Source organism: Chaetodon auriga, chromosome 14 (genome assembly GCF_051107435.1).
Source record: "Chaetodon auriga isolate fChaAug3 chromosome 14, fChaAug3.hap1, whole genome shotgun sequence".
NCBI classification, from domain to species: Eukaryota; Metazoa; Chordata; class Actinopteri; order Chaetodontiformes; family Chaetodontidae; genus Chaetodon; species Chaetodon auriga.
In genome coordinates, this window is record NC_135087.1 from 2,476,441 (window position 1) to 2,496,173 (window position 19,733).

General features: G+C 45.2%; 2 protein-coding genes across 4 annotated transcripts in view; both read right to left on the bottom strand.

Annotated features, from left to right (window-relative positions):
• brf1a (BRF1 general transcription factor IIIB subunit a) overlaps positions 1–7,186 on the bottom strand; it is a 90,052-nt gene extending 82,866 nt beyond the window's left edge. The window contains exons 1-3 of one of the 2 annotated variants that reach the window (XR_013078131.1): positions 6,925–7,165; positions 5,421–5,626; positions 3,656–3,736 (exon numbers count right to left, since the gene is read on the bottom strand). Coding sequence is in view for 1 of the 2 variants with exons in the window: in XM_076748256.1 (XP_076604371.1) it covers positions 3,656–3,736; positions 5,421–5,601 (262 nt within the window). In the remaining variant the exon portion in view is untranslated. Of the gene's footprint in view, positions 1–3,655; positions 3,737–5,420; positions 5,627–6,924 lie in introns of both variants that reach the window. The other variant, XM_076748256.1, reaches the window with a different exon arrangement.
• A 790-nt stretch (positions 7,187–7,976) lies between these two features.
• zfyve21 (zinc finger, FYVE domain containing 21) lies at positions 7,977–19,233 on the bottom strand. Of its 2 annotated transcripts, XM_076749083.1 has the most exons (8): positions 19,053–19,232; positions 17,160–17,210; positions 16,137–16,305; positions 14,997–15,072; positions 14,702–14,793; positions 14,425–14,478; positions 12,407–12,537; positions 7,977–11,681 (listed from the first exon to the last, which is right to left on the bottom strand). In XM_076749083.1, exons 1-8 carry the CDS (start codon positions 19,176–19,178, stop codon positions 11,646–11,648), a joined length of 735 nt encoding a protein of 244 aa, XP_076605198.1. In that variant the 5' UTR covers positions 19,179–19,232; the 3' UTR covers positions 7,977–11,645. The 2 variants fall into 2 exon arrangements, with proteins under 2 accessions (XP_076605198.1, XP_076605200.1); XM_076749085.1 differs by lacking the exon at positions 14,425–14,478 and having other exon boundaries at positions 19,053–19,233.
• Positions 19,234–19,733: the final 500 nt, after the last annotated feature.

Consider the following 19,733-nt stretch of genomic DNA (forward strand, 5'->3'; position numbering starts at 1 on the left):
AGTTAATTGCTCCCTAATTTCTACCAAGTTAGCGTCTCAGATGATAAGTAGGGCAGACGCTCACGCGGCAGCTGTAATTAGGGCTCTTCTCACTTAGTTTCTTTGCCCTTTACGTGACTCTGCAGCTCCAACCTCAAAACAGCGGCTGGTTCCTTAACGGGAGGCGCCAAATAAAAAAATAAAACTCACATGAACAAAAAGTGGGACACCCTGAAGCAGAGTGGCACATCGACATCGTGGAATCATCCGGGGAGCTGTTAGCAGCACGTACACACACCTGGAGTGACAACAGGTGAAGCGTGGACCGACGGGACACGACTTTGACATTACGAGGACATCACCGCTCTCGCACCTTCAGAGAGAAGACCAAACATCAGCTGAGGACACCAGACTGAAACCAGCGTCAGCATCCGCAAAGTCCAAGTCACGGACCAGGAGTCAGAGGACGGGAAAGATCAAGGAGGACATCTGCACCTGTTAGCACGCCGCACGGCAGCACGTTAACAGTCGACAGCGTCACGTCAGGAGGAGTTTACGGCTTCCTGTTTTTAGCAACATTTATTCCTCTAAAGTAGAAGATGTCATGACTTAAAGGTCCACTGTGGAGGGTTTACTGGCAGAAAAGTAATTCAATATTAATATTCATGTTTTCATTGGAGTGTAATCACATGAAAATAAGAAACGTTGTGTTTTCGTTAGCTTAGAATGAGTTCTTCATATCCAGAGGCCGCCATGTTGCACCGCCATGTTAACTCCATCATACTGTTCTACATCACGGACCTACTGTTATCTATGCTAATATATGTTCACATCGTCCACTTCATCTGGTGCAATTTCTAATTGGAATTGCTCATCTTGACTCTGTTTTGCCATTTTTTAATACTTTGCTGGCTGTCACAACTTAGCTTCCCCGGTGTGTGACCGCTAAAGTTTTAGCTTATCTTCTACAGAAGCCCAGAAAGGACAAACCAAACAGGCTCTCAAGAGGAACCGTGGGCCAAGTCGTGTTTTCGACCTCACCGCTGTAATGAAACGGTTTGGACTCAAGCTCCTGAGGGAAGCGCTAAATGCTAAACGCTCCACCACGTCTGCGGTCGTGAACACTGGGTTCATCAGAGCTTGCTTACTGGAAACACTGGGACTGAACCACAGAGATCCAAAACTAAGAGCAAAGAGAGGCCGAGAAGCAGAGCCGAGCCGGTGATGAAAGTCATCTGAGTCATTATTATCATAACCAGAGTCCCAGATGGCATCTCGCCTCATCTGCGGTATCAATATATTCACACAGCTTCCGGCTTTATGGGAATCAGACGTCGGGTTTTCGCTGCAGCTCCAGCTCGAGTCGCACAGCGAGATCTCGCCTGGAGCCGCTTTTAAAGCTGCATTTAAATTCCAGCCATCACGCCCACACCGCGGCGCGCTGAGGGCCGACGCACGAGGGACCGCTGATACATTGTTGTCCAACACTAACGCGGGAGGAGACGGGTTTGTGCTCCCAGATATGAATCAGTCGGCGGTGAGACGGAGGAGGCGCAGACGGCCGCTGGGGAGAGTTTCTGGAGGACAGAAAGAAAGAAGAAGAAGAAGAGCTGCTCCTCTGTCAGAGACGCCAGCAGACTCACAGACGGCCATAAATCTCCCCACAGACTTTACACACACACACACACACACAAAAAGGCTATTTCCACTTCCACAGACATGAAACTTAAGCTTCCACACATAAAACACACACACACACACACACATACAGTGCTGTAAATATGAAGCTAAAGGACAGCAGCAGCTTAGCTTAGCTTAGCTTAGCTTAGCTTAGCATAAAGCCTGGAAACAGGGGGAAACAGCTAGCCCGACTGAAGCTTTGGACCAATCAGATTCCACTTTGCTCAAGCAGCACGACATGAAATCAGCTGGCATCTTTATATTTGGGTTTTTCGATGGAACGTGTTTATAGACCTTTTTCCCACCAGCTGTCCCAGGAAGTGATGTCAGCGAGCTAGCACCAGGACACCAGGACACCAGGACCCTGAAGGCAGCTCACCTGAAGACAGCTCACCTGAAGGCAGCACCTGTGAAGGCAGCACCTGTGCGTCTTCCTGCTACGACAAGTCAAAATGTCGGCTATGAAAAACGTCTGCCAGCTAGCTTTAGCTTTGTTAGCTTTGGATGGAGTGAGGAGGCTAGCTGTTTCTCTTTGTTTCCAGTCTAAATGCTAAGCTAAGCTAAGAGCGCGGTCGCCTCTGAGAGGAGGCGACAGTTAAAAGTCTGTTTCCCCCAAAAATCTATTTTTTTTAAGCAGCGTGACTGTGGTATAACCACTAGTTACACACACACACACACACACACACACACACACACACACAAACACACACACACACACACACCATCTTTCCTCATGTGCAGTCAGTATTCCCCAACTCTCATCCTCCTATCTTGCCTCACACACACACACACACACAGTGACTAAACTAATCCCTAATCCCCACACACAAACACACACACACACACACACACACACACACACACATTACTCAGCGTCTGCTGCAGTCTGACAGCTTTGTGACTCGGCAGCTCCGTCGCTGAAACATCATCAGCGGAGCAGACGGTCGTCGCCGCGGTAACCAGCTGCTCGCCATCGTATCCGAGCCGTGGCTCTCCGCCAACCCTCAGCCCAGCAGGGTTTTTTCTTTTCTCCGTCTCTTTCTGCGAGTTGTTGATGTGTTTCCAGACTCGAGCTGTTGAGATAAAACTCCTGTGGCGGCGGGAGGGTCCCTCGGGGTCCCTCGGGGTCCCTCAGGAGCCCCAAAGACTGAGGAACAGGCTGATCCAGAGCCTGACGGACGTATTGACGAGGCAGTAACAGCTCTGTGAGAGCTGCAGCTCGAGTCTGATTCCTTCTCTGAAAGCCTCCACCGTCATTTAAAGCACCTTTTACCTTTCAGCTGATAACGTGATGTTCTGCTAAACACTGAACATGACGGCACACCTGGCACAGATGAGCAGAACACACACAGCAGAGTGACTTCAGGTGGAGCTCAGGTGTTCACGGTGCAGCAGGTTAACCAGCGTTTAACCTCTGGACCGTCAGTGTTACAGGAAGCTTGACGTCATCATTCAGACTTGATGCAGGAATGTGTTTTATACGCTGAGCTGATTTTTATATTTGACCTTCATTCAAGTTCAAACTGACGGTGAAATCTTGTTCTCATGACGCACAAAGAAATCCCTCATGAAACCTTCAAATACACAAACAAACAGAGAATCTAAATAAAACTGAGCGGTCGGGCTTGAACGTCGACGTTCACCGAATAAAACAGACGTTTAACAACACTTTTATGATTTTAACCTTTATCAGAAACGTATGAACGAGCTGCTGCATTGAGTCTGAGAGGAGCTCTGAACAAACAGGATGAAAAGATTGAAGGTAAACCTGCTGTGAAAACGCTGAAAAGCCTTTAATGACTCTGCAGACGTGTTGCAGCACAGCTCTTTCATAAGAGGACGTTCGCACCGAGCGAAGATTAAAGAAGATTCACATGAAGGCTGAGGAAGAGCTGATGAAGAACAACGTGTTCGATGTTACTCAGAGCATCAACAGCAGCGACGCTCTGCAGCGTCCACACGTGAAGACACGCGGCGCCCTCTGCTGCTCACTCACCTCTGGACAGCGTCTGCGCCCGGGACTCCCTCCCCACGCCCGTGAAGTGTCCGTCTCCAAACGAGGGGACGCTGCCTGCAGCTGAGGACAGACAGACAGACAGACAGACGTCAGGACAGAAACCAGGTTCCTCTCAGCCGAGTCGTCACCTTAGAAATGGAGGAATGTTCCTTTTTCCTCCTTTTCTGTAGTTCACTGTCATGGAGGACTAAAGGAAACGTGAATGTTTCTGCAGCCTGTCGCTGAAAATACAAAGTCTGTCCTTCCAGATGTGACCGGCAACTTTTCCGACAGCTGATTGATCATTTCAAGAGAATTTTCAAACTGCAAACTTCTGATGTTTCAATGATGATGATTTGTTCTGTTTTTCTGTCACCTTTGGCTTTTGGAAATGATGATGTCGCTAATTTTTGACGTTTTACAGAACAAACAAACTGCAGAATAATCAATAATGAAATCATCTGTAGTTGCATCGCGACCATGAACCTTAATGAAGAGTGGTGGAATATAACCGAGTACATTTACTCAAGTACTTCACTTAAATACACGATGTGAAGTTAAAGTGGGTCAATACTTCCTCCAGTTACATCCAGAGGATAAATCCATGGTGTTATTACAAGCTAATTATAGCTGCACCAACAATCATTTTAATTAATTAATTGATCATTTTGAAAAAAATGTGCCTCCAAGTTTCCAAAGTCCAAAACAATGCGTTGTTTTTTTGGACCAAAAGTCCAAAACTCACAGGTTTTCAATCATAGACGACTGAAAAAGACAAAAATCTGTCAATCAGCTGTTTCAGGTCTGAACCAAAGCTCCGCTTTTTCTCCAGGATGTGATTTTATCTCATAACTGAACCGAATCCACCCTGTGAAGATCAGCTGAGCAGCTGGAGCGTGAAGCGCTGTGGTGTGATCTGACAGCACACTCTAGTGGACGGCCGGAGGAACTGCAGCTGAGGACACAGGATGGAACACGTCTCCTGCAGACGCAGCAGCACTGAGAAGTCCTGCAGGCTGAAGGTCAGAAATAATCTGGAGGTAAACGTTGGACGCAGATAAGCAGCTGTAGACCAAAGAGACGCGCCGAGTGACGGATCAGCGTTACATAAGAGCCACGGCGCTGCTGAAACGCCAAACGTCTGACGAGTCCAGACTCACCGACGCGGCCTCTTCACCATCACGTCAGCTCTTTCTTTAAAATCAGATTTGTTGTGATTCACTTTTTCTGTTTGATGATTATAAATTAATCATTTACAGTCACGATTAACATCAGAATGACGTCTGCGGTTCAACACCAGGCATCAACTGTTTTCAGAGGAATCTCAACTCAAGGTCCATCCTGTAGCTTGTTCTGGTGCTTTTAACCCTTTGACATGGTCTTCATCAGGGGAGGGGCCGTGCTCAGTATCATGAGACAGTAGATGTTCACTTTTATGCTTAAAACGAGGATGAGAAATCCTAAAAGTGCTCAGAAAAACCTTCATCGACTAATCATTTAAGCTCAAATTTCAGAGTCTGTTTAAAATCTTTTGCATCATATTTTAAAAGCACTTAAATTTTCATGTTAAGAAAATAAGTACAAATGTCAAATAAATGTTGTGGAGACTAAAAACTACAATATTTCCCTCTGAACTGTGGTGGAGTACAAGAACAAAGTAACACAAACTCAAGTGAAGTACAAGTACCTCAACCTTTACTTCAGCGCAGCCCCATGAAAGTCGAATATCTACAAAAACACGCTCAGTATTTCTGCTCAGACGTACCTTCAGCAGAGACAAACTGTCCGACAGCCAGCGAGCCTCCGCCCGACTCCACGAACTCCACCTCGGACACGATGATGTTGTCCTCCAGCACGGAGCCGCAGCCCATGCAGACGGCATCGCCGCGAGCCTGGTCCACGTCGACGTCCGAGCTGCCGCAGTTCTTACACACCTTAGAGCTCATGGTGTCGCACGGCACGCCTCAAAGCCTGATGGGAAACGAGAAAGTAAAACCTCAGCATCAAGACACGACAGACATGAGCGCCATCCTGATGTTTACACTGTTCACACAAAGTCTCTGTCCAGAAACCTTTTCTCAGGATGGTCCACAGACCTCGCGGTGAGCGTGAATGAAGGAACTATTTTCTTTCTACCAAACTACATCTGCCAAACGTATCACTACCACAACCACATGGTTCCCTGCTGGTTCAGTCATCTGGAAAATCTCTAATCTAACATGAACAAACCAAAAAAGTCATTTCTATGAACTACTTGTGTAAAATGATGAGATGCTGCAGAGAGCGGTGCAGGTGACGCAGTATTTCCACTTAATACTTCTACTTCACTGCATTCTGGAGGAAAATACTGCACTTTGTACTCGACTGCAGTTATCTGACAGCTTCCAGAGCAGCGACATCGAGCTGGGCTGCTCGTCTCAGCTGCTCCACCAAAGAGAGAAGATGGATTTCCTCAGATGTGATGTGATCAGATGTGAAATTACCAAAGATTTTAATGAAACGTGTGAGATGAGTTCAGAATCTACCACACAAACCTGACCCCTCTGATCTACCTGGTGACCCTTTGGGAGGGCCGGACCCTCAGGTGGAGAAACACTGGACTGATGTAGCTAATTGTCTGAAGTGGTTAAATCTAGTTTCACCTCCACCTCCAAGTAAAAAATATAACCGGGGGGGGGGGGGGTCCTCTGCAGAATGAGTTCTGTTCATCTGTTTATACTTTAAGTAGGTTTTCCTGATTATACCTGCGTACTTTTACGTGACGAACATGCTCCTGACAGAGTACTTCTACAGTGGTACTAGTACTTCTCCTGGGTGGAGGACCTGAGCTGTCCGCCCCCCCCCCCCCCGATCATCCAGCTGTGACTGATCACCTTCCTCCGCCGCTCTGCTCCCATTAGCCGGTTAGCTACGTGGCACCGCTCAGCAGCCGGCGACTAGCTCAGCGTTTCACCTGCTAGCCGAAAGGCGAGTCCTTCTCGGGCTAAACCCGCCACGGCCGCGGACTATCCGCTTCTTCTTCCCACGTCAGCTTTAATTTCGGTATTATTTACCGGAGCCGGCGGTGGAGCAGCGGGACTGTGAGGCTCTCACATGGGGCTGCTGACAGCTGAGGGCTGGAAGCTAACAGCGCTGCTAGCCGGCAACACCGACCTCAGCACTGACTGTAGCTCACATGCACGTGATGTAATGAGTGTGTACCGACCGAAGCAGGCTCGCGGGCAGTCAAACACACGAACACTGACGGTGTGTGCTGTCGGTGGACTTACCTTGAGTCCGGTGAAGTCAGACAGTAGCCACCTGCAGCCACGCCGGGACGCGTGTCAGCCTCCTCCCCGCAGCGTTTTCTGCAAACACTCCGGTTTTTAAAGCGTTTCTCATTGACTGTGAGGCCTATCGCTTTGAAACCGAGGTCCGTGGACAGGAAACACCGGCGTGACAGCCCGCACAGGTCCGTTAAATGCTGTAATATCGCTGCAATCCCCTACACAACACACCCAACATGTGCGTTTGATGCTGGGAGACACGGACGAGACCAACTCGGCTCAGAGGGGTGGCGCGCTGGAAAGATGTTGTTTCATTAAAAGAACGATCCTTAAAGTTGATCAACTTTTAGAAAGTTGAAGTAAAATGATTTTTTAAGTTCGATGCTGGGTCTTAGAAAAATGTAAAATCGGCTCTGTATGACAATTTTTTGCATATTAAAAGTTTAAGCGGTAACAGGATCCCCTGCTCATGTGATGCACTTCTTACGTCGAAGCTTTTAAGTGAACATTCACTAAAATGAACATGAAATCAAATCAAATCAAATCAAATAAACCAAGATAAATGAAAATAAGACGAGACAAAATTAAATGAAATAAATCTTCTAAATTTTTCTTTCTTTCTATTTTTCATTCACCATGTTTGTGTTGTTATATTAAAATTTCACAAACTAGAGCCTCTGTATTTTGCACAATATTTGCTTTTATCACTTGAGGTGCTAAATAGTTTTCTTATTATTATTAATATTAGCAGTGTTATTATTACTATTAAACATGGATTATTATTTGATCATTATTGTAAAATGATGGGTACGTTATGAGGACGTTAAGGCCCTAAAGCTTGCAGTTGTTTTGATCTTCATGAAAAGTTTATCTCACAGATTTTAGTTCATTTTTGATGCAAATCACAGAAAACAACAACTGTCCATCTGTTCATGTTTGTCATATTCTCTGTGAACAGGGACGGATGATGAATTCTGCACCTGAATCACGTTTTTACACTTTTCTTCATCTGTTCGTGGATTCTGCTTCCCAAAGGACACAAACGACACCACAAATGTATAAACACTTGATTTTATTCTCAACAGAATAATCCAACAAAGGGTGTCGAGTAGCATTTTCATTGGATAAACGAAGCAGAGGGATGAAGTCAGGGTGGGGATAAGGTGCAGGTACGAACACTGGCTGACTGGTGACGATACAGGTGGTGCAAACTGACTTTAAAAACTCATCATGTCATCACTGAGGACAGTCTGAGAGGGCTGCACAGTCAACGCCACGCGCTCTGATTAATTCAATCAGATACTACAAATATCAGATTAACAGAAATCTTGAGACGTTTCAAACTTCACTGGAAGCAAGAAGTAACGGAAATGTGCTGAATTAAACTGCAGAAATCCAGAAATAAACTGTAAATTTGTGAATTTTTGATAAAACCTGGAAGATGCTGCATTCTGGCAGTTTGTTACTGTGATCAAATTTACCATTTTGAAAAGAACATCAACTTCTTTTCAACTGAACCTGAAGGGAAGGTCTTCAGATATTCAGTGCAGCTACAAAAACGGAGGAATTAAAGAAGGAACAAAATAATAAAGATGATGATTTGTCTTCTGACTGTGCAGCCGTCTCATCTGTCCTCGTAACTAACAGCTCTACAATGGAAGAACAGTGTTGTTGGATAAACATACGAACACCTCTGAGACAACATCAAGACGTCTTTGAACACCAAACCTCACCATCGTCCTCCGTCTCTGCTCTGAAAGCCGACGACGTTTTAATTCTTAGGTGAGCAGCATATAAAAATAAACTTTATGTCACAAAGTGGAGGTGGTGAACGTGGTTTTCGTCCGACACGACACGAATTTCAGGACAAAAAGGCCAAAAAAGTTCAACGATCGAGCGGCTCTGTGCTCCGTCAAACCGCCTGAAGTTCTGTCTTCAAGTTCAGAAAAACAGGGAAGACACACAGACGCCGGCGAGGCCCCACAAAACGCTCATCGCTGTGGAGCCAATGATACTTGGTCATTTCAGCTAAATGCAGCACATAGTGTTAAAATTTAGAGTCTGTGTTCGGCAGATTTACCTTCTCCATGTAAAACTCTCACCTCAAGGTCCACTTACAGGCTTTTTTTCTGGAGCTTTAATCACACATACGTGATGTCAATGGAGGTCACGTGACAGGAAGTGAGCAAACGAAGACGGCGTGGCTGAAAGCTCCAGAAGAAGCCAGTTTACACGTCGTACCATCTTAAATTCACAAATACGCTTCAGCTAAATGATAAACGAGTTTAAGTCTTCATTTCGTTAAAAAAGCCAACAGTTCCACAAAGTCCCCAAATCTTCCTTCAAGACTTCACGAGAGAGCTTGAAGGAAAATGGAGGATTTGTGGGAAGTTTATCGACATCAAGGGGTAAATCTATAAAAGCGGCGTCACAGCGTCACATGACCCTGCTGACGTGGCATCACATGTTTATCATGGACGAATAAAGGTTAAGAAACGATAAAACGTCTTTTTGTAAGAAATCTGACTTTGAGCCCCAGTTTGTGCGTCTTGTGTCGCCGTTAACTTCACCTCACAGCGCTCACCGTTGGTTCTTATAAAATCTAAACATCCCATCCTCAAACACTCGTCTGACCACCCGGAGGACTTTACAAAACCACTAAAAAGTTAGAATCCTCCAGATCTCAGTCCTGGTTTATTTGCTGGTTCTCCTCGTTTCGCTAACGTCCTGTTTCTGCTTCACAATTGAAGCTTTGTCAAATGCTTTTAATGTGAAGCAGCAGCAGGAAGTGTTTGGTTAGCATTAGCAGGAACTTCATTCAGCTCTGCAGCAAACAGTGAACAAGAGAAATCACTGAGACAAACGCTGCTGGATGACTCGAGTCCAGCATGGCAGTGGCGGACCCCGCCACTAGTAATGACAACTAGTCCATAAAGAGGTCTTTAACACACTGATTGGCTACAGCTAAAACATACGGACCATAAAGTCGACTTTAAAAACAAACGACGCATCGCTCTGTGAGTCAAACTTAACGATGAGACACAGGAGACACAAAGCAGGGACAGCTCTCAGACATCTTTTTAGCTCTGTAAACGTCGATCGGGGCAGATTTTCGCTCATTCAGCGCTTTCACCGCCTCGCAGCTGAAGACCGAACTGACCGACGGCTCAACGGAAGCGAACAGCGCCAAGGGAAGGAGGCGATTTCACATGTGTGGACGAAGATAACCATGAAAACGTAAGAAGGAAGGCAGACTGTCTCCAGTCTGAGAGGAAGAATAAAAGGAAGTACTGTTTACAAATGTTACAAAAACTATAGTCATACTTCAGCTCTGAAAATCATGTGAGTACGCACGCACGCACGCACGCACGCACGCACGCACGCACACACACACACACACACACACATACACACACACCTCGTGTTAAAAGTAGGAATAGTTAACAAAATAGCTTATACAAAACTTCAATACATGAAACTACATTTAAAGCATTTCTTTATGTCTGTGTGTGTTAATGCTTCACTGGAGCCGGCCAATCGTCTGTCGTCGCCTCAGATGCCGCCGCCGCCGCCGCCTAACGATCTGACGGTGTAAATACTCGAGTTGTTCGTCGACGGAGAAGAAGCAGAAGCTCGTCGCCTGAGCTTCCACCTTATGGACAGCAGACCTCCGAAAGGACAAATCCAGCACTGCTGCTGAAGCTGTGAATGAATCTGAGACGTTCTTTGCATTTCAGGGTCGAAAACGGCCTCTTCCTACATTTCCCACACTGCCTTTCACTTTTCACCTTTCACTGCTTTCTGCTCCATCTGCTGTCAGACTGCGAACGAAGGCCTGAAATGCAAAGTGCATCACAGACAGCTGCGTCTGTCTGCGTTAAAGGGTTTCACGGTGGATTTGTCCTCTGACCTGCAGGACACAACGCTGTCCAGAAGATCTGGCTTCAAACTGGCCCAACCGTCGAGCTGAAGCGAGACCTTCGGCGCCCGCTCGGTGCGGTTTAGCATCAGGAAAGGTAAAATGACCCCTGCGGGGATCCGTAAAGTGTCTCATCGCTTCTTCCAGGAAATAAAACCCTCGCTGACGGAAAAGAATTTAAGAGCAGCGTATAAAATCACTGTGTTGCCACGAAACAACTGTGCTTCCGTCTGCAGTTCGACTGCGTCTCTGCAGGCTTCTCAAAGGTTTCATGTCACATTTCACGGATGTTATAATGTCAAAGTTCAGCTTCTGTGTGAAAATACAAACTGTAAGAATCGCAGAATCACACGGATAAAAAACCCAAAACGACGTCAATCGAGACGACTGAGAGTTAAAGGAAGGGAAGTTAAAGCAGAAGCCTGAAATCAGCAGATAGGAACTCGCATTGGAAGCTTCTTCTTCTTCTGCTGCAGAAACATTAACGCTGCATGTCCTGATTTATGGATTAACTCAGAGGGAATTAAAATGTAAAAGAAGAAGAAGAAGAACAATCAGCCTATCTGTGGTAAACATGGTGTACAAAGTACTGGTTATAGAGGTAATAAAGTGTTTTCATACAAACATTTCTTGCAGAAATCGCGATGATAAGAACTGGTATCAAGAACCGATGAGGAATCAGGCGGAAAAGCAGAATCAGAGCCGGCGTTAATAAAATCCAAACGATACCGAACCCCGACGAGACGGGGAGAAAACACTTGGGTGTGTGCTGCCTGGAGGTTCAGTCGTACAGACGTCCTGCCCGTCACTGGTCCCGGGCTTCGTACAGCAGTTTGGCTGCCTGCGAGGAAGACAGAAAAAAAAACAGCTAGTGCAGGACGAGAAGACGGAGGATCGACGGCTTCAGGCAGTCAGTCAGCTTTGACCTGACGGGGGCGCCAGAGGAGAGGCCATGCTGTCTGCAGGCTAATATAACATGCTAACATGTTAGCTTTTGGCACGATAATGTGTCCTCGTTAAGTACAGCTGAGCCAAGCCGACGTCTCCGTTTACCGTTCCAGCATGCTAACGCTAACACAAGCACTAGCAGATAAAACGCTTAACGGGAAAATTAAAAGGTCAAGAGAAATGTTTGCAGTGTGTTTGGGGTCGTATTTCACTGACATCACACCCACTCCGGCTCCCATCAGTCAGTCACAAACGAACAGACAAACGAACAGACAGTCGAACCCAAAACTCCCATCGACTGTTAACATCAACTTCAAAACACAGGAATGAGTGAAAATCTAAATATCTGTCTGCAAAATGTCTAAATATGTCAAGAAAAGCAGAGATTATTTGATATTTTAGCTCAAGAAATTGACTCTGTTAATAAAAGCCAATGATTTTAACTGCAGGCTCATTTGACTGAGTGAGCCGCTGCACAGACGATGAGGCTGACGCTGATCTAATGAAGCACACGCAGTCGGCAGGTCCATCGAACCTTCATTACCGAGAACAGGTACGTGTGTGTGCGGCGCAGCAGCGTGTGTGTGTGTGTGTGTGTGTGTGTGTGTGTGTGTGTACCTTGTGCATCGCGGCCAGCCATAACGAAGCCACCTTCTTGTCGTCCGCCGCCTCCATGCGGAGCTGCTGGACGTCCTGCGAGCCCATCGGCTTGTAGTGGAGCAGCATGCCGCTGGCCCGCGACGTCCCTCCTGAACACACACACACACACACACACACACACACACACACACACACACACACACACACACACACACACACACCTTCATTTAGACATGCACTTAAAAAACAAGACTGATGGAGCGATCTGTCTAACTTGTCAAAGAGCTTTTATTTTGTGGGTCTTTTGTCTTCGAAAACCATCAGAGAGACTAAAGTGCTGAGCTGGATGACATTTAGAGGAAAAGTCATCGTGACATTTCAAAGTTTTTCCTCACCGACACTTTAGAAAAGAGCTTTTCTGTAAATGCTGTAAAAACGCTTAACAAGTCGAGTCTGTTAGCGAAGAGGAAAAGCTTCTCTGTCCGCCTCCAGCTGCAGGTTTTTTAACGAAAGACGAGGTTAAACGATGAAGGACAAGAAGAAGACACGTGTCTGTCAAACAAAAAGATGATGGACGCATGCACAAACATACAGGTCAGAGGTCAGAGGTCAGAGGGTGAGAATCAATGAGGGAAGAGGACAGAAACATGACCTTTCAAAATAAAAGGCAGCACAGAGAACGATGAAGAGTTCACTCACAGTGAAGCAGGACTCGTGTTCCGGTCAGTTCTGATAACCGATCAATAATTCTCATCATTAATCAATTGTTCCCTGCTTCCAGCTTCTCAAACGTGACGATTTCGCTGCTTTTTTAATCACTGCTAGCTGAATGTTTCATCATCACTCTGCGCTCTGAGAAGTTTTGAGAGATTTACTGATGATGAAAATCATCATCATCATCATCATCATCATCATCATCGATTTCCTTCAAAGCTCGTCCATCAGCTGATCGTTCAGTCATCAGCTGTGGACCAGATTTCCAGAAATGTGATGATATAAAACCAGAAAAAAGCAGAAAATCCTCAAGTTTACGAAACAGAATCCAGCAAATGTTTCATTTAATTAAAATGAAGTGAAAACTCTTAAATGTGATTTCTTTAGATCATCATTATTATTGATGGAAGCAGCGTTTTACTGTTCCTATCCCTCTACTGTGGATCTTATTTTTACTTTTGTTTGTAAAAATCCTGGGAATAGTGAGAAACGCCGTTAAAATTACAGTCGAGCCTTAAAGTTTTTCAGTTTATTGTGATTAAATTAAAAGAAAAAGCAGCAAAATTCCTCATGTTTTAAGAAGCTGGACCCGAGAAATGTCTGACGATTCATCAGTTATCAAAACAATCTTTTTTAATAAATTTGTGCAGTTTAATCTGTACCGAAGCTTCAGATTCAATAAGGTCTTCATGTGTTTTATACACAAATCTTAACGTGTGAACTACCTACAAACTACATCTGTTGGATAAACGTAGAAAAACTCAAGTTGAACACATTCACCTTTAACGAGCTGCTCATTAGCATATTAGCAGCATTTTAGCTCCTCAGCAGTTATCATAAAGCACTTTTAATGCCTTAATAATTGAACTTATGTTTAACCTCTTCCTCATTATGAATAACAGTAATTAAGAGGTTATTGATGGAAACTGACTTAATGTCCTCGTAGTTGCAGAATGAGGCTTTTGCTTTATTATAACTAATAAAGAGCTAACATGCTAATAAGCAGCTAGTTCATGTTGAATATGTGTATTTTGACATGAAGCGATACCTACAGCGAAACGTTTCCTTCTGAAATGAAAGTACTTGAGTACATTCCTTGAGTACATGTACTCAGTCGGCGTCACGCATCGTGGGATCAACACTCAAATCTGTGGTGTTTCATTTTCCACCACGATGCTTTTGGGGCTCAGTGAGGCGGAAACAGGAAGCGGAACAGATTCACCGGCTTCACGTTCAGGCGGCTTCATGCACACAGATGAAGACGGACAGAAACCAGACGAGGAGACGGACGGAGGGACAGCGGCTCGACGCCGGACGCTAACCTTCAGAGACACAGTGACTGTCCAGCAAACTGGTGTAAGTGTGAACGTCGTTCTCTGAGCGACGAAGAAGAAGAGCCGGGCCGCCGGAGCCGAAGCAGCGGAGGAGGAAGAGTTTGTTAGTGAGAAAAAAAGAGTTAAAACAGGAATAATCTCCTCAGCCGGTCAGTGGATCATCACAAGAGGAGAAACTCAGACGGAGCGACGGAGACGTCCCGCTTCATCGTCTCCGCCACAGAAAACCAGCAGGACGTTCAGATCAGAGCGAGCGGAGTCTCACCTCCTGGACTCGTCCCGTCCGTCAGAATCTGCATGCTGGAGATCCGAGACAGCTCCACCTCGAAGTGGCTTTCCCCGTCCAGGAACAGATACCTGACGTTCGTTATCGAGACAGGAGACAAGACAGACGTGAAGTTTAGGAGGATGTTTGTTTGTTTGTTTGTTTGTTTGTTTGTTTTCAGCCAACACGAGACCTCTGATGTGCTGAACGTTCATTTTTTAAAGGGCAGATTCACCCAAATCACATTTTCCACCTCCTGACAGTCTGGATCCGACCTGCCGACCTTTGACCTCACCTGTGGTTGTTGGAGAGGCGACACGTCATCGTTTCAGACTTCTCTGATGTTCCCACGGTGACGACGAAGGTTCCGCCTGGAAACAGAGCACAGGTGAGCACAGGTGAGCACAGGTGAGCACAGGACGGACAGACGAGGCAGAACGTTTGACAGTGAGCCTGCAGGTGGAAACACAGACGGTTTAAAAAGAAGAGAAAATACTTGACCGATCAGCCGACGAACGTTTGACAAGTCTGGCCTAAAAAAAGTTTCTTCCAGGCTGCCATTAGATCTGAGGTGCATCTCTGCTGGCTGCTTGTGCTGAAACAGGTGGACGATTTGGCATCACATCACACTTAAAGTCTGTGTTTTCAGAGCTCAAACTGAATTCTTTGACCTGCTTTTCATGTAAATCGAAGCTCTGATCTGTGGTTCAGTGTTCAGCTGCAGCTTTAACAAACAGGCCGATGAACTCAGACAGCTTTGTTTCCTTTGTCAGCTTTTGTTTGTCTTGTTTTCTGCTGGCTGACCCATAACGCCATCGTCAATAAAGCATGAGGCCCTGACACGCCGCAGGGCTGCTGACGGACGCGTCGTTAAGAGCTTCAGCGCCGCAGCCGCGTATTTATAGCCGCACACTCAACAGCAGCAGAGTGGATTATCAGGGCAGGACGAGGCCACGCTGATAGATTATTCAGAGGAGTTTTTGCTGTGTTTCAGCAGGCAGGAAGGAAGTGAGAGCGAGCCGCTGGAGGGCCGAAGAGCAGAAATATCAAACAGCAACTGGACTTTTCCTGACGTTTATAGACGTTCATGCTCAGTGATGATCTGAGTTAAGAAGATCTGAAATGATTCATGAGTTAATCAGTTAGTCAATAAAAGATTCAGATGATGGACTTTGTCTGTTTTGGTCACTATTCAAGCTAACGTGTGCAACATTTCCTGGTTTCAGGGTCTGAAATGAGCAGATTTAAGTCTTTTCTTTGACATATGTGATAGTTATCTCTGGGTTTAGAGTACCTCAGGAGGACAGTTTGACAACATATTTAAGTCAAACTGAAGCTCCTGAAAGCTGCTGCGTGGCGATAACATGGGAAACACCGCACAGACGCACACACCACATGAAAACTCACAAACTCTGGAAAAACAGCAGCTCCTCACCTCCCAGAAGCACTTTGAGCTGCTTGTCGTAGAACTCGGTCTCTTTCTGGGAGACCAGGCTGCACTCGGCGCACTGCCGCACCGGGTCGACGAAGCACATGCGGGGCAGCACCACCTTCTTACTGCAGCACTTATCGCAGAAGCAGCGGCCGCACCGCCGGCAGTGATGCTGCAGGAAACAGATTTACAGGAAGTGAGCAAAGACAGAAAACACCTGAGTTTATCATCGAGACGAGTGTGGACACACTTTCTGTTTGGGATATTAACGGATCAATCGATGCACTGATCAGCTCTTATTCCTGCATCAACATGTTTGTCCTCGTGAGGGAGCTGAAGGTGTAATCAGACGTTTTAGTAAATAATAAATCCTCGTTCTTCCACCAGCGTCTGCCTGGTGCAGACAGGAAGTCTGCCAGCAGAAACTGCAGTGAGTTCAGTTTTTGTTCCAACGGTTTGGGCCAGAAAGGGAGTTTTTTTTTTTTTTACCAAGAATTCTCTGAATGTGATGGAGAAAATCTGAATTACAGACACAATACTGAGATCATCTGTGTGACAAAATCATGAGGGCTGCACTTTTTAAAGGGACGGGAAATGAGTCGTTTTCAGCTGCTGGTTCACAGTAACAACACGTCTTCATTTAGCAGAAAACCACAAAACTGCAGTAAAAGCAGAAAAACACTCAAACTGTTGTGTCGACACGTGACGCAGAGGACGTGAACGCTCCTCTCGGGCATTTGAACATCTTACTTTTGTAGCAGCAGAAAGTATTTTCGAGCAAATATGCACAGAAATCGGGACGCACATGAGCGGAGCCGCAGCTGTACAGTGTTATTAGGACAGTAGTGATTATGTGAGGACAGAGACGTCACCACAGAGGCCTCAGTGTGTCTCTGCCAAAACAAACCAACACAAGCCAAATGAAAGCCTCAGATTCTTCAGCGTCCGTCCGCGTGCACGTGCGTCCCTCGTCTGTTTTTTCACTCAGATCAAGCTGTGATTGGCCGTGCTGCGAAACAAACAGACCTTTCTTCTGATGAAGTCGAACTTGGTGTCGCACTGCATACATCTCGGGCACTGGAAGACGGGAGGAAAGAAAAACAGGATGTTACACAACGTGCTGAGCTGGACAGATTCAAGCTCGACAGCAGCTAAAGAGAAAGGTCTGAAGGACACTTTCGATCACACGTTTTCTTTGTCAACCAAACCAACAGTCGGTGTCACTAAGATGAGGTGAAACTGACGTCTTCAAGTGGCCAAAAACCCAGACATTTAATTTAAAATCACAGAGGACAACAAACACTTACATTTGCTTATAAAATTACTTTTAAAAATACATGATCAGAGTCGCTGCTGATGAATTTTCTCAGCGTACAAAGCTCATTTCTTCATCATCTCACAGCACAGGCTTATGTAGAGACACCACGGTCCTTTATGGACTCACAAAACAAAAATCAATACAAACGGATCAATGAATGAAGTATTTGTCGTGGTGGGAGCTCTGTGATCTGCTGGTTTCTGCTCAATCACTAATCGATTCACCTGAAACTCTTTCAGCTCTGCGTGTTTGTTTACTTCCTGTTGACACATGCTGTTTTTAATTTAGCCTGTTAGCCTTTCACACAACCCCCAGACTCATCAGAAACCAGCAGATGACAAATGATTAACTCTGTTTCTGCGCTTCACCGTCAGTCGGGTCAAAGTGCTTCTGTGTGCAGCCACAGTTCAACTCATCAGCAGACAGTTTGTCTTTCTGCTGCTGCACTGATACAAACACACACAGATCTTTGGACTGAGGAGCTAGCATAGCAGCTACTCCTGCTAGCTTAACACGACATGCTAAGTGCGATTGTAGCCGTCAGCTAACACAGAATAAACCCTCGTATTGTCGCTTTAAACACTTCTGGAAGTGTTAAACATCGTGACTGTGTCTGACAGAGAGCTCCAGCCGGTAACTGGCTGCTTATCGAAGAGGTTCCGATAGCTGCCAGGCTGACCGTGGCTGCCTGCAACGCCCAGTCCGCGAGCCAGCTGCCATGTCCAGCCCCGCAGAAAGTTAGCCACGGGTAGCGCGATACATACCGGAAGTTACGAGACTCGAGCTCGAAAATAAAAGCGCTTTACCTAGAACACCTCATGAGAAGCAAAGTAGTAGAAAGTTAACTCAAGAAGTGTACACAAGTACTTCTGCTACTTTATATTTTTACTCTACTAGATTTCAGAGGGAAATACGGAACTTTTTAATCATAGATTGAAATGTTTCACTTACTGTGCAGGTTATTATTACAACATACAATCATCTCATAAATTCTGATGCAATATTTCAAATGAAGTCACCCAGCAATATGTAAAGTATCTAAACTTAGGCTCATCTTTACCAGCTGCAACATTTAAATCATGAACACATGAATGCATCAGTAAATATAATCCTGAAATACAAGATATGATTCTAAGTCGCAGCATTCTGAGTAATCAATACTTTAACTTCGGGGTACTTTCAGAGTTGGGTCCTACTGGTTCAATATTTTATATTAATTGCATGGTATGCATGGTATATTTTTAATTGTAGCATAGGACTCTGAAAAGTGGCTGCAGCTGTTAAATAAATGCAGTCGAGTAAAAAGTATAATAGTTCTCTCAGAAATGTAGTGGAGTAAAAGTATGAAGTATTAAAAAATGGAAGCACATTTTGTACTTATCTTACTTTGGTGATATCTTTTATTTACTATTTATGTTTCTATGTGGTGGCAGAACTAAAAACAATTAGGTGATTACTCAAACAGAGGTATTTGTTTTTATTTGTTTATTTTGAAAATACGAACCGGAAAAGCCCTGTTTAACACCCCTGCTAGCTTCTCGCTGGTGTCCGCGGCTCTGGTAGCTTGTCGCTGTCAAACAAATCCCCCTGCCCTTCCTCACCTCTTTGTCCGGGACCCACTGCGGCTCGTCCAGGGAGAAGGGGCTGTTAAAGGCGCCGTTTTCCGGCACCATGCGAAGGCCGCTGGGGCTCCGGACGAGTTTCTTTCCATCAGGCACTGAAGACATTTTGCTTTAGCAGCTGTTTCTCCTCTTTGTACAGTAGAGACTCCCACAAACTCCTGTCAGAACACGCCCTCCACAATGATTGACAGGGCCTTTAACAAATCAGAGCACGGTGGTGACATCACGTGGGTTTTTTTTTTTTTTTTTTTTTTTTTTTTTTTCCAGAAGGAGGGAGGGTATTTAGATTGATTTACGCTTTTGCATCGGAAAGTATTGCTCCATAAATTTCATGTTTGTTATGTTTATAACAGCCTACTTGATTTATTATCTGCTCGTGCTAATAACAGAACGACATGGCTGTATGAAACTTTCCTCTCTGACAAGGAAATATTATTATATTAAGAAATAAACAACAACAAACAAGGTTCCTAATTTCATTTTTCATTTTCAGGCATTCCTAAAGAAATCATATCACCAAAAAGGACAAAAGTTTCATTCTTCTGAAAGACACTGTGTTGTATGTTTAATTTAATTTAATGTATTTTCATACCTTCTCAGGTTTATGTTACATGTGGAGCTGTTACATACAGTGTGTAGTTAAGTAAAAATACTGCATTA

Bases quoted from the DNA above. Each gene is read 5' to 3' on its own strand.
- zfyve21 (XM_076749083.1), bottom strand. From the start codon at position 19,178: ATGTCTTCAGTGCCTGATGGAAAGAAACTCGTCCGGAGCCCCAGCGGC. The intron at 15,073-16,136 runs GTGAGGAGCTGC...CTCTGTTTCCAG, and splicing joins GCTCAAAGTGCTTCTGGGAG to GCGGAACCTTCGTCGTCACC. The intron at 14,479-14,701 runs GTGAGACTCCGC...TTCGTCGCTCAG, and splicing joins GGACGGGACGAGTCCAGGAG to AGAACGACGTTCACACTTAC.